At 42.4% G+C, this 15,021-nt stretch overlaps 1 protein-coding gene across 1 annotated transcript in view; it reads left to right on the top strand.

Annotated features, from left to right (window-relative positions):
* The window catches only part of CASR (calcium sensing receptor), a 40,431-nt gene that overhangs the window by 4,961 nt on the left and 20,449 nt on the right, over positions 1–15,021 (top strand). Inside the window, exons 2-3 of the mRNA XM_058018418.1 lie at positions 3,335–3,641; positions 6,083–6,961. Of these exons, the coding sequence (XP_057874401.1) occupies positions 3,335–3,641; positions 6,083–6,961 (1,186 nt within the window). The remainder of the gene's footprint in view (positions 1–3,334; positions 3,642–6,082; positions 6,962–15,021) is intronic.

Raw genomic sequence — 15,021 nt, 5'->3', positions numbered from 1 at the left:
GCTTCTTTTCCATCAAGAAAATACCAGTGGCTATTTAAATATTCTGGAAATCTAATGAAACTGTGCTTCTGATAGTAAATACTGAACAGTTCCTTCATGGAAATTACCAGTCAAATTGCTGCATGGTTGGCAGAGCATTCCAGTGACTGATGATATTAATCACAGCAGCAGCATGGCACAGGAGGTCAGCTGCATCGGTGGGACCTGCTGCCAGGTTCAAAGCTGCTCTTAGCAATCCCTCATGTACACACCAAGCCAAGAGGAACCTATCTGCAGCCCCTTGCTGGGATCTGACAGTATAGTGGGAGAGAAATTGTCTACAAAATATCCATTCATAGAAATTGGAAGGATCTTGCTTTATTTAGAGCAGTTTGGCAGCACTGCCTTTGTCTGACCATATCTGTGTTATGGAACCGATACAACGCTGTCTCAGGTGACACAATGACAGCTTGTCTGAAGATGTATCAGGTGTTAGAGAAGACAGAATGAGGAGTGCTGTCTTCATCCCATCTGATCCTCTCCTCCTGAGCTGCTGATGCTGCTGTCAGCAGAGGTGCAAGTGAAGAGAACAGCAGGTCTCTCGCCTAGGTTAGTTTAAGATAAATTATTGAAAGTATTTCAAAGATATTTTGGATTGTAGCTCCCAGAAAACAGCCCCACTCTCCTTTCCCTCCAAAAATAAAATAATTCCAAATGCAAGTACCTGAGCTAGAGCCTTATACTGTAAATATACACTAATCAGGAGCATATGTCAGAAAGGAAAATAAAATCAACTGTGTATTGTGGACCTTAGTCTGCATTTACTGAATTAAATGCCAAATATTTCTTTGAAGAGAAGGGTCAGATGATCCAGTTCACTGCTTTCGAAGATACCATCTGAAGATACCACCTTGTGGCATTTTAAAAAATAAAGCCAAATTCCTTCAAGCAGGCAAAATAATTTTCTGTCATACTTAGCCTGTATAATTTAAAGTGAGCAGGCTTTAAATTTGCTTTTTAATTTTGCTTCACTCAAATATGTGAAGCTTATCCCAGCAGTATAGTGGCATCTTTGAACTTCCCAGGTTCTCAGTAGCCTTCCCTTTAAATATAGAAGATGCAATCCAATTTTTCTCTTTTACATGAGGAGCCTGAATATGGCTCCTTGCTTCAAATCCTATTCATATTAAAAATATCTGTAAACACGTGCAGTTTTTGAAAAAGAGAAAGAAAAAACCCCTTCCTTGTTTCCATTTATCCCAGTGTGCATTACTGACCACGTGAAGCAATATGGTGTGCCCAAGACGTCTTTTCCTGTACACAGCACTCACTGACTCAATCCCTCTGAGCCTTGCCCTTTTATCTCAGAGCTCTCTTGTTGCACCTCATTCCTTAATGGTTTGGAACTAGAGCAAAAAATATTCCAAATGACCAAATTACTTCTATCAGTAACCCACACTCGTGTGCTTCTAAAGAATAATCTTAACAAAGCTAACTGTCCCTTTGGTAATAAGTTATAACTAGGACTCAAACTTTCGTACTTGAAGTGATCTGTACTGAAATTGTGCTGTCTGGGCTTTGAGGCATAACCTCAGAGCTGAACCTCATTTGGAATTTGGCCAAAGATATCTGGAGAGGTGAAATCAAGTTGAATAAATGAAGTTTTTAAGACTTATAAACCTTAGATGTGATATCATTAGAAATTTTGACCCCAGATGAATCAGATAAAACTCCTGGAATGGAAGTAATGTGGCTTTGTTCATTCAGCTTTGAAAAAGTCAGACATAGCTAGCATCAACTTTGGAAGCAATTAATTTAATCCAGCCATTAAAAATGTTTAGGTCATATATCTCAGAGATTGAAGGGTTGTGATTTCATTAAGCTTATTTTTAGAAATCTTCACCTTAGTAATAGAAACATTTCTCTAAGCACTTCAAAATGTAACTCATGTGAAACCTACAATTTACCATTTCATATAGGATCTGTTCTTGGCCAGGCTGTTCCCCAGGCTTTTCCAGTTTTGGGGTCCGTCACTTTTCCTGGTGTATCTCAAGCATAACAGCACTGACACTTTCCTGTTTTCCCCTGCAACTCAGCACAGAACTGCAAACTAGCTGCTATCCTGACTCACAGTGCATTCCAAGGAAGGGCAGGTTTCTGCTGATGAAAGATTCTGCCATTCCAGCTGCATTGCCCTAAAACTCGGCAGCCTCACAGGCACACAAATGGTTGCCAGGGAAACTTTACAGGGGAAACACAGTGAAACTTCAGGATAGTGTGTATCAAAGGTACTTTCTTGCTGCTGCTTTCCACAAAGTTTCTCTACTTTGTGGAAAAGCAATTCATCGTACTGCAGCTTATTCCACTGCCAGGCTACTGATGTCCATAAACAAGGACTCCCAGCTCCTGCAGGACAGTTGCCACCAATCTGCAGCTCTGCCTTAGCTACAGGCAAGATAATCAGAAAACTCAGCTTCTCCAGCTTAGAGAAGAGAGGAGGCTTCAAAAACCAGTTTCAGTTTCAGTTTCACAGACCAGCTCTGAGGGCATCTTCTGAGTTCGTGTCTAAAGCAAATTGTGTGAGAGAACCAAAATAATGAGAAAAGTTATTCCTTGAATGAAGGCACTGAAGTATCTAATTAACAAGTTATCAGTTTGCACTAGGACCTATATTTAGAGCGTCTCGGATCTCTGGCATGAACAGTCTGACTGTGCTCTCTCTCACAAACTGAAGGGTGCCATGTGAGGCTGAATTTCCCTGAGCAGAGCTCTGAGGCACCTCTGCATCCAGCAGCGTGCCAGTGCTGTGGCTCAGCCTGCTCTGCCTGCCCAAAGCCAGGAGGAGCTGACACACTCCAGGAGTATCCCAAGCCTAAGTCCCAGGCAGCATCAGCACAGGCTTAGCAGACACTGCCATCTGCATTCAGAAACATGTCAGAGGAGCCTGGAAGCAAACCTGGTAGGTGCAGCTTTCAGTCAGAGGATCACAACATCCATTTCCTCAGGGATCATGAGATCAGGTTTAGGGTCCTGAGCACAAGGGACAGGCCAGTTATCACTCCAGACAGGCTGTCTTTTAATTTCCCAGGTTTTAGGGGACTTAGAAAAGGTTACCTCTGGAGTGAGCTCCCAAACTGAAAAGTTGAGAGCCAGAACTAAACCTTGTAGCAAAAACACCTTTTCTGTAGCAGACAAAAGCAAAATGTTCCAAATTTAGTAGAGTGCAAGAAATCACATAAATTGCTTTTGCCTTTTGTATCTGGAATTTTTCACTCTGTCTTTGCCTCATTCCTGGTCTCCTCTGCTCTTTTTTCCTCCTTCTCACTCTATTTCGTTTTTATCTTTGCTCCCCCAGGTATAATTTCCGAGGCTTCCGCTGGCTCCAGGCTATGATCTTTGCCATAGAAGAAATAAACAGTAGCCCAACTCTCCTTCCCAACATGACCCTGGGATATAGGATATTTGACACTTGCAATACAGTCTCGAAAGCCCTGGAGGCCACACTGAGTTTTGTGGCCCAGAACAAGATAGACTCCTTGAACCTGGATGAATTCTGTAACTGCTCAGAACATATCCCTTCCACCATTGCAGTCGTGGGAGCAACTGGCTCTGGCATCTCCACTGCTGTGGCAAATCTGCTGGGACTCTTTTACATACCTCAGGTACGTTTCCACCTCACTTGTTTAGGTTGCAGAAGTGGCCTGCTCCTCTACTCTGCAGAGATTAAGCAGAGATTGCTTAATCTTTGCCATTTCCAATAGAATTTATAGGAGAGAAGTAATAAAATAGGGGGCGGGAGGGGGTGGATGTCATTGTTATGATAGAAATATGTCCTGCTAGCCCTTTGCAGTCTCCAAATATAAAGGTTACTGAGCAGCCATAACAACATTTGGCCAACAGCAGCCTAGCCTAGGAGGACTGGAGAGTCCTCTAGAGTGGTTTAGTCTGTGAATGCAGCAGTAACTGTAAACATTCTGGCTCTGCTAGAGCCAGTGCCAGCATCCACAGCCCCATCCTTTTGTTTAAGAGGCTGGTTGATCTGCCACAACCCTAAGTAAAGTACAAGGCTGCCTTAATATTTTTGCTCTTGATTTTACTTTTCTACACTGAAGTCAGCTTTGGAAAATATGCTTGGCCTTATCCATTTAAGTGTTACCTTGCACAGCCTAACACTTCCAATCCCTCTTCCAAAATTAATAGAGGTGCCAGAGCTCACAAGAGCCCTTATAACAAGACTGTGTCAGAATGTGCTCTCAGTCTGTCCTGAGAAATGTATCTTTGCTTCAGCCAGGGCTGCAATTCCCATCTGCACCACGAATGAAGAAGGATTCTTGATTGCCCTGTGCACAGTAATATATCTTGTCTGTTGAGCCTTATCAGTCTGCCTCCTTTGCAGGAGTCTGAAAAACTGGACATTTGGTCTCTGAGCAGGGCAGGAGTGGTTTAAGCTGTGCTATCTGGGTATTGCCCAGAGTGGCATTGGAAGTTGGTGTGTAAATAAACATCCTGATGACATCTTATGGGCATTGTTGATTTACACATCCCATTACCAAGTGAACAGGGGCAGCTGAGAAGGGTTGGTGAGTTCAACTGAACATAAGAGATGTTTGCAGTTCTCAGACTTTCTCTTTAAACAGAGAATGACATTTGTCCCATGAGGCAGTACCTTATCTAGAGGCTGCAGAAAAGGGTAGATGTCAGGAGGTTCACTTCTGGAACGAAGTCTCAGCCAGGTAGTTGAAGCATGACAACTGAAAGCAGGCTTTTAGACTGGCAGATGTTGGGTAGAATTGTCACAGCCATTTATAGCAAGGCCATTAGCAAATCCAGGCTTATTAGGCCCTGCATTTCAGTAGGAATTGGAGATGTATTTTACAATTAATGTACGGCTCATTGCTCGTTCTGTTGACGTAGACACTGAAAATGTTACAAGTTCTGTTCTGTGTCTCAGGACCTCAGGTCAGTGTCCCCTTACAGCACACGTGGCAGTGGAACACATTGCCTGTACTCCTGGAAAGAGGTTGATGGGGGTGAGAGTAGCACTGGGCAAGAGCCTGTCCAGGGGAGAGTACAGTTCTGTGAAAGGAGGGTTTACACCTGCAGCCCTTGAAACTGCCCTATGAGACCTCCTTTTCTTTCTTCTTGCAGAAACATTAAATAACAGAGTTTAAGGAGAAGATAAGGTTTTCTGTAAAATTCCACTTTGTACAAAATGAACTGTTTATAGAAGACTTTTTCAAATGAGAGTCAGTCCCAAAGAATTCAGATACCAATCTCAAAATGTGTTTTAGAAGTTCTCCAGATCTTTAAACAGTTATTATCTGGGTTTTAAGGTTTTCTTCCTACTTGGAGATAATTCAAATTATATCTTAAGAGCATGTGGCACTTATTCTGATTAGGAAACTAAAGCATTTCTTGATAGCTTTAGAAGAGGAAATAAAATCCAGTTTTAACCATAAAACATGGTGGCTAATGAAAGATGGACTGGCTTCTTTGCTGATTTTGGCCAGCAGTCAGGAAACGCTGCTAAAGTAGCATTACCATAACACGCTGCAGGATCAAGGAAGCTGATATACATCACATTCTTCTTATGTCAGCTGACAGGGATTGTATATAAAAGGCAAAATGAGCCTGTTTAAGGATGGGGATGGATGTCAAAGGCAAGGAGAGAAAGACAGAGTAGCTTTGGAATGGCAATACCATCCTGCTGTCTCATGTCTGGTTCAGGACAGAGAAAGCCTCTGTTTTGTCTTAATTCAGTGCATCGCCCTCATTTTTCTAGGTGGCATGTTCTTTTTATTTCTGGATTTGACAGAAATCTTTGCTATTCCTCCAGTCTAGTGTCCATTTCTCTCTCCCTCAGATCTTTGACCTTGCAGGTGGGCACAAGCTGGCTCCAGCCTCTCAGGTCTGAGCAGCTGCTCCTGTATGAGTGCCTCTGTAGGACAGGCACAGCAAGGAGAAACCTCAGAGTGGATCACCTGCAAACGCAGGCTAAGAAAATGTGCTTCCCAGGCTGGTAGGGATGCTAGGTAAATGGAGGCAGTTTATTTCAGGCATTTCACTTTATGGTGTGTTTTGCTTGTTTGCTGTGCTCTGACAGGTCAGCTATGCCTCATCCAGTCGTCTCCTGAGCAATAAGAACCAGTTCAAGTCCTTCCTGCGCACAATCCCCAACGATGAGCATCAGGCCACGGCCATGGCAGACATCATCGAGTACTTTCGCTGGAACTGGGTGGGAACAATCGCAGCTGACGATGACTATGGCCGGCCAGGGATTGAAAAATTTCGGGAAGAGGCAGAGGAGAGAGATATCTGCATTGATTTTAGCGAGCTCATCTCCCAGTACTCAGACGAAGAGGAGATCCAGCAGGTGGTGGAGGTTATCCAGAACTCCACAGCAAGAGTGATTGTTGTTTTTTCCAGTGGCCCAGATCTGGAGCCTCTCATCAAAGAGATTGTCAGGAGAAACATCACTGGCAAGATCTGGCTGGCAAGCGAGGCCTGGGCCAGCTCTTCCCTCATAGCCATGCCGGAGTTCTTCCGTGTCATCGGCAGCACCATCGGGTTTGCGCTGAAGGCAGGACAGATCCCAGGATTTCGTGAGTTCCTGCAGAAGGTGCATCCCAAGTCCACCAACAACGGCTTTGCCAAGGAGTTTTGGGAGGAGACATTTAACTGCTATCTCCCTGATGGATCCAAAAATTCTCCTGCTTCCACTTCCTTTCACAAGGGGCACGAAGAGGGGCTGGGAGCTGGAAATGGAACGTCTGCCTTCCGACCTCCATGCACAGGGGATGAGAACATCACCAGCGTGGAGACGCCGTACATGGACTACACACACTTGCGGATATCCTATAACGTGTACTTGGCAGTGTATTCCATCGCCCATGCCTTGCAGGATATTTATACCTGTACCCCTGGGAAGGGCCTCTTCACCAACGGGTCCTGTGCAGACATAAAGAAGGTGGAGGCATGGCAGGTAAGCCCTTCGTTCGTGTGCCTGTGCAATATACCTGCAGAAGGAAAGACAAGCTGTCCCAAATGCCCTTTAGGGTGCCTCTCCTAATCCTGGGTCTCAGACACAGCACAAGGCCCCTGGGATGCAGTGTGTTACTGTGTCTGAGGTAGGTGCATGCTCCCACCCGCAGGGAATGTAAGGTAAGTTGGGCTAGGCCTGCAGTGAAAGGGGCTTAAACCAGGTTACATTTTCTTGCATTTGCTGTGGGCCAAAAGTGTGCACACAGACAATTACCACAGCCTGGCTGACGCAAGGTAACCTGATCATATATTGAGCCTTAATAAACAAGAGGGCCTGAGGAGAACACATAAACAAGGCAAACAGTTTTTAGAGTTCATTTTCTTTGGCAAGCTTTAAATCTTTTGCAATCCCACAGCAATTTTCCATACAGGCTGGATTTCTTTCCTCACAGTTTTAAGCTTATATAGGATCAAAACAAAGAAGATTGAGTAATGGAGGAAAATTATGTGTGGCTCTTGGGCAGAAAATAGATAGCTGCTTTGATTTGGCAGTGGTATTTTTGAACTGATGAAATTATATTAATGACTTAGTCCCACTTACCCATTCATTCAATGCATTCTGCCCACTGGCACATGGATCACATTTTGTCTTCTGATCCTTTATGAATACTTTCTACCTTACTATGTGTTTGATCATACTATCCAATGTGGTATTCACTTTGTGGTTTTAATATCTACTGCATTCTTAACACAATTAGTATGGACTGATGATGATATTTCAAATATGTAGCAAATACTGGTTATCACAAAACACTTGAGCCCAAACATGCCTGAAATCAGAACACAGGTGAATAAATGGAGGATCACCTCCCGATTTTCATTGGTGTTTTCCTCTCTTTGGGATAGTCTAACCAAAACAAAGGCTGCCCTTGCCACAAACTGCAGATGTCAGGTAACACTCACATAAGGGAACAAACTCACATAAGTTTGGTTCCTGTCTAGTCTCCTTTAACTCAAAAACATATCCAGATCAAAGTAAAAGGCTTTGTCTTGGCATTTATGGGAAACTTGCACTGCTCTAGGTGCCTGAACAGGTTTATCAAACCACTTTACTCGGAGTGGATGAGTGCAATGTTTGACCCTGATTTAGAGCAATCCAGAAATTGCTGGCTGTCTGAAGTTTCTGTCTTTCAAAGCTATTCTGCTTTTCAGGAAAATTTTGGCAGAAATGAGCAAGTCGCAGACAGATGTAGCTTTCACTGTTGTCAGTAAAAATGATCCAGAATAAATGTAGTTTAATTCATTCCTTTATGCCGTGTCAGCTTGGAAAGTAAAGCTGGATATTCATGCCATTGCTAAGTAAAAGAATGTGCTTGTTGAAGGTTCTATGCTTGAGAAGAACGACCTCTCATTTCTGTGTTGCTTGTCAGGGGCTGAAGGATATACACATCAAAATGTAAAGCATCCTGCTGATCTAGGCATCCTGGTGTACATACCTGCCTGAGAGGAGGGAATCAGCTAGGAGTATGTAGAGAATAACCCCAGTGGGCAGGAGCAGGGAGCACTAAAAAGGAACAGGTTATACTTATAACCACCGCCGTCATATGAAGCCTTCTTGTGCTTTTTTTTCACTTTGTTTCAAAATCAAACACATGAATAGCAGGTAAATGCCAAATTTGTGTGCACACCTACTTCATGCCAGGCATTGCAGCTCATTACCTTCAGGAAGCTTTCCTCAGCCCTGGGAGTAATGAGTTCACCTCACAAACATGCAGCCTCCAGCATTTCCAGAGTAATTTTCTGAGAACCACACAGGAAAAAAAATCTTTCTACTAAAGTCAATCTCATTTGCAGTGGTACTTCTGCCAGTGTTCACTGCCTGCTCCCTTTCTCACAGTCAGGTCAGGCTTTTCTTGATGGGAAGTGACCCAAGAGAGCAAGGACAGTGCTAGGAGGCTCCCATACCTGTGACTGGAGGGCAGCTGCTCACAGTGTGTGCAATTACTGGCCAGGCGCTGTGTGGTACAGATAAGGTGAACCTGCTGAACTTGTGCCTCCATTAGCCTGAGCTCCTGTCTGGAGCTGCCCTTGCCAGCAGGGTTGGTGGCTGGGGAGCAAAAATCATGCATTTCACAATTTAATTATGTACTATTTATTTTGTTGCCTTTCGATGGCATTATCCTTTTAACACATATGAGTTTTTATTGTTGTTTGCTAATTGCAAATTTAATGTATTTCTAACACATATCTTCTGGGGGATGTGTTCTGTATCATTTGTGGACAGTGCTTCTGTGGATCCATAAATAAACCCAGGATTTTTGCCTCAGTGATCAGTTCATTTGAAATGGAGAGCCTAGCACAAATAACTATGAGTTGGTTAAACTCAGCAAGGTTCTCCTATTAAGAATTTACCATCTATAGTTTAAGAAGGCTCTAGGTATGTTTCAGCATGGGGAGAGCAGGATTTTTGTCTCCTAAGGTGAAATATTGGATACTACCAACTTTCATGTTTACTTATTTTTACATATTTACTTGTTTAAGAAACTGTTTGCTCATTTTCTCCAACTGGGTCAGTGATCTGTGACAGATCCTGTCCATAAACCCAGTGTTGCTTCCTTTTGTTTGACCAATGCCTCTGAGGCTGGCTATGGGCATTGCCAGTGGAGATGGGACTGGCCAGCCCAAGCTGTCTGGCTGCCCAGCATGAGCAGAGATGCAGAGATGCAGGCAGAGCTGGTGAGCAGGCAGGACAGCTTCCAGGCTGTGCCCAGAGGAACCCGTGCCACTCATTCCACATGCAGAGCGCTGGCCAGGGAATTCAGAATCCTGTATCTGAAAATGGGGCAGCTGGCACTTCAGAACTCTGTAGAATATTGCAGACTTTATTAGGATGCCTGTGCTGCCCTTATTCTGAGCGATCTCAGCTGTCTTGTTTTAAGAATCTACACTGCTGTAAGGCAGAAGATAATCGAGGTGCACACCTTTGCAAGATGCCTGCTGCAAAGGGCAGACAGTATTGTCTGCATGTGCCATTGTTGTGTCCTGCACAATATTGAACAAGATCAGATCAATTGCTTCTTTTTGCACTGTTTTGTTCAGGTAACAAAAAGGTGCAGGGCAATCCTGAACAAAATGTATAAATTCTGTCACTTCCGGGCAAGGCAAAATTTTATAAAAAGCACTGAGAATTCAAGTGCATTGGTGCAAATAGTAGAACAGAAAAAATCCTCATAAAGGCTTCCAATACCTCTGGCTATCAGAAGACCACTCTCTTTTGCTGGGAGGATTGTGACTTTTTATGAGAGCTATCAAGTAGAGCTAATTCTGTGTGTTGCTCTGGTTTGTGGCCTTGCCTACGCCAAACACAGGCTCTCCCATAAGCTACAGAATGAAAGTGGGAAGTTGTGGCAGGGGGTGGAAAACAGTCTGAGAACTGCTGTACTGATGCTGACTCTTTGTCAAAATTACCTGCTTTTTTGGCCTGTTTCTCCATAACTGCTTTAACAGTCTTGTTTTGAAGCCCTTTTTTCTTAATATCTTCGCTGATAAGATTTCTCAATTCCCTCAAGTTCCTTCATTTTCTTAGTCAAATATCTCATGAGGCTATTTCTACGGTCACTTCTAGGAAAAAGTCCCTCTGTTCTTTTTTCAGTTCCCCTCTGAGCATTTACAGGAGCCTCTCTGGTGTCTCTCTCTCACTACAAGCACCCTGTGGTCCTGCAAAAAAATAGGAAGAAAACTAATGAGGAATCTGTCTTTCAGAGCAAATATTTCCTGCTTCATATTATTTTTGTGTGAGAAGATGAAAGACCTGTCTTTTTTTCTGACTGAGGTCACTCAGTTTCTGCCCATACATTTGGATTCTCAATGAGCAGCTGCTGGATGTCTCTTCGTCTTGCAGTAAAAGCATTGTGATTAAATGGGGAAGACAGGCTCCCAAGGATGTGAGAAGGCAAAGGTGTGCAGCCACAGGGTCACTGAGCAGAGAGCATCTTTGGGTTGACTCCCAGAAAATTTGCAGGTTGCTGTGGCACTGGAGGCTTTGAACTTTGGCATGAGTGAAAAACAAGAGCTCTCTTAGGCACCAAGGCAAAGCACAGTGCAAGGGCTGAAAAATGTGTTGTGCTAATGATTTGCAGGTTAGAGGCATGCTTGTGTGTATTATTCTATGCCTGGAAATCTGACTGACCTCAGACACAGTGAAAAGTTGCCATATGCTATTCCACAAAATCAAAACAAATACAAATTGGCTTCACCTAGCAACATCTAAATTCTTTTATTACACTTGGGCACCTCCCAGCCAACAGTTCCTTCCTCAGGGCTAGTGATGCTCATTGTGACCAGGTAAAAATGGACTGGCACCTTCTCCAGCTTTACATTTAGGTGTGTCTTCCTGGCTGGAAATTGTGGATTGATTATGGAAGGCTTTAAAGAAGTAAATAATGCCTTAGATGACAAAGACCTTTGAGCCTAATGGCTTATCTAATCAATTTTAGTGTCTATTAAACTAGAGGCCTGTCTGAACAATTCAAAACCAGCTGCTTTGTGGTATCCAGAATTAAACAGTATCAGAACAGCTATTAGCTATGGCTGGTGAGAAAATTAGTCATTTGGGGGGAATCAGAAAGAAAGCAGAGGAAGCTGTTGAATGTCAGGCAACTGCAAAACCTTGCCTACTCTGCATTACAAATGCACTGGAGATATATTTGTTGTGAAGAGAAGGCAAGAGGTGTGCCTTTGTTGTGGGAGACAGGATTGAGAGGGACACTACTTGAGCCACACACAGAAATATGGGGGTCAACAGAGCAAACACAGCTATTTCCCCGCAAGGCCAATAACAAACAATTGCTTATTCATCAGTTTGAAGATAACAACTTGCCATCAGCTGAGAGCACCAACCAAGCAGACAATAGATGGAGTATTATTTAGATGTCTCTACAGCTAAAAGGAGAAAGAATTAACTGGACTCACCAGTAGAGAATGTGCTAGGAAATGATTGCCCTGACAAGGCTGCTAGAGGAAGGGTGAATGAACTGCATGCAGCAAATACAACAAAGGAGTTATGGTTATTAATTACTAAGTAAAGAATGGCTGAGATTCTTCTGAATTGGAGAAGTACACAGTGCCTTATAACCAAACTCACAGTATTCTTGTCTGCTCCCAAACACGTTGAATTTTTCATAAAAGTCACATTTAATATAGTCATTTATGTGCTGCTTTACAACAAAAGCTGTATTTTAAAAGAACTTTTTATATTTATGAAGCCCATTTAATAAGTACTTCTGTCAGTTGGGGAAAAGTCAGTTTTTCAGTGTATAGTGGGAATTTGGGGAAGGCTCCATGAAATGCTCATACAATGTCTCTCTGTAACAGCTTCAGATAACAATTATCCCTTGAATTACCAAGACCTCAGACACCAGTATCTGTTACAAAGACACAGCATGTCTTTGTTGCACAAAAGGATGTCAAATTTCTTCCAGAACTGACCTTTCCTGATACTTCTCACTAATGGAGCTGGTGACAAAGAGCACCTTGAGAGCTTCCTAAAGGCACTCACAAAGTGAGATGAGGAAAGAAGTGGATATATAAAAAATTTCCATTTATCTCAAGATGGGGTTGAAGCTAACTTCAAAGTCATTATAACCATAGCATAGATTATTATTTCGTTTCTTTCTGAGTAGTTAGCTATCTTCACAAGTGCTTTACTAGCCAGTCACAGTTAGTTATCCCCAAAGTGAACTTTTATGCACTATGAAGGACTGGTGTTGTTCCACACAGAAGTTAGGAGGAATGAGAACAAATATGAGAACAAATTACTCTTTATGGTGACCCTTTTGCCTTGTAGAATTATAAGAGTGATCTTCCAACTGGACTAGAAGCAATACTTTTCTCTGAAAGGACTTTCACCAGTGTCTGTAGGAAGAATGACATGAAAGACTGAAGAAATCAAAGTCTTGACATGAGATTTCTTTGTTAGCCAAGACTTACATTGATAGAGGAAATGGAAAAAAAAAACAGATTTAAGCCAGTAGCCAAGTAGAACATGTGCCCAGACACAGTAACTGAATCCCCTGGAATATTAGCTGGCCATTGATGGGACCCATGACTGTGCTTGCCCACTCTGAATGTCTGAAACACTTCCATGAGTTCAGTAACTCACTGTGTCTATAGAAAACTTCGGGGATCCTTTTTTTTTTTTTTTTACCCCCATGGATAGTACTTCTTGAATAGATTATAAATAAGCATTGAACTCGGGTTTCATGGATTACCATGGTTCTGTTAAAAGAAATGACACTTAGCGTGCAGAATCTGTTGGTTCTCATTCTAACAAAGAGCTTACCCAAGCACTGAAGGAATTCATCCTATAGCTCCAAATAGGAATGGATTTACAGTCAAAAGCAGTGACTTTCTCCTGGCCTAGGCAGCAGCACAGTTCTTCAGAGCAGTGTCAGCAGTGCTCTGTGCAGGATGCATTTCAGACCTCAGTGGAGCTTTGAAAAGACTGCTCCATAAAGGGCTGTTTGAAGAAAGTGACTGCAAAGGGCTGTAAAGGGACACATCTACACAGTTGTTCTCTGCACAGCTGGGCAGGGATGGCATTAAACACCTCCCAGAAAAAAAACATTTCAATCAGACTTTGTTTACACAAGACCACATATGTGAATTATACTACTTGAAAACACAGCAGTTGAACGTTTGGGTCTACTAGTAGCTTTAATAATAGGAAAAATTTTTACATATTTAATATGAAAACTTATTTAATTATAAAAACCCTGTCTTAAGCTGTTAGGTACTTCACCATAACAGTTATTGTGCACTATGGTGATGTCCCAAGAGCGTTAAAGCATCATTTACTCAGTTAGGACTCCTGCCTGTAGATCCTTCACCCTTAGTACACAGCATCCTGGGCTATTGTACCAGATAGATTTCTCCATATTGTATTTACTGCAAGTGAAAACCAAAGCAATAGTGGCATCAAGTCTGGACTAAGTGGATCTGATTTTTTTTCATGCCATGGCTGGTAAGGACAGGAGCACATAGCACAAAATACCATCTAGCAGCACTGACAATTAGGTTTCAATTGTAGCTGTACAATTGCCTTTTTCTGTCCAGAGACTACCTCTCTCCACAAAACCTCAGCAGAAACCTAAAACATGTTTAAACAGAGTCACTTCCCAAATGATCATGCAGTGTGAAATCCTTTGTATAATTAATTATGTAAATTTATGCCATGTTCAGGAAAGTAAGTAATCTTGATCCAGCTAAAGGCTGCTTCACATCAAATGTAAAACTTAGGTATTTCATTTCTGAAAGGCTGTGTTTGACAGCCAAACTTGTGTTTAACAAGATTTATTTTCCCCAAAGACATGCTGACTGGTAGACCTTTTTTTTAATTAGTATGATCCATAGCAGGCCACGTCTCTTGTCACAGATCATCTCTGATTTCCTGTTGGGATTTACTGACCTTTAGTTTCATTGGTCCTTACTTGGGCTTGCTTTATTAGATTTAAAAGTCCATATAAAGTAGGCATAATTTTTCTCCATATAATATTTATGCACATTGATGAAATTGTTCCTCGATCTTACCTTGATAATTTAAACAGAGTGGTCTTTTAGTCATAAGGTATGTTTTCTCCTTTAGTTCTGTACCTTGTCCATTCACTCCTCCCTCTTTTTGGCATGTATTCAGTATTCCTTCAACAGACTCAGCACAGCAAGACAGTGAAAAAAATCCCACATTTGCATATTCCTATTACTTCCTCATTTGTAGAAGCACAAGGTACCTGAGCCTTCCGTGTCACAACGGAAAGGTCACATTTAGTTGCCAGTAATCTTTTGCAGCAGGTGGTACCCTTTCTGTGCCTGGTGTGAATTCCTCATGCCTTGATGCACAAGCCTGAATTTCTCTGTATTAAACACAGATATTTGAAAGCAATCTAAGGGGAAAGGTTTTTCTTGAATATTATTTACCATTACCTTAATCCATGAATTTTCAGCAATTTTTTCCAGCAGTACTTTTGTAGCTGCTGCCAGGGTACTAATGAACATATTTGGAAATGG

Source organism: Melospiza georgiana, chromosome 2 (genome assembly GCF_028018845.1).
Source record: "Melospiza georgiana isolate bMelGeo1 chromosome 2, bMelGeo1.pri, whole genome shotgun sequence".
NCBI classification, from domain to species: domain Eukaryota; kingdom Metazoa; phylum Chordata; class Aves; order Passeriformes; family Passerellidae; genus Melospiza; species Melospiza georgiana.
This window is presented reverse-complemented; position numbering and strand designations above follow the sequence as displayed.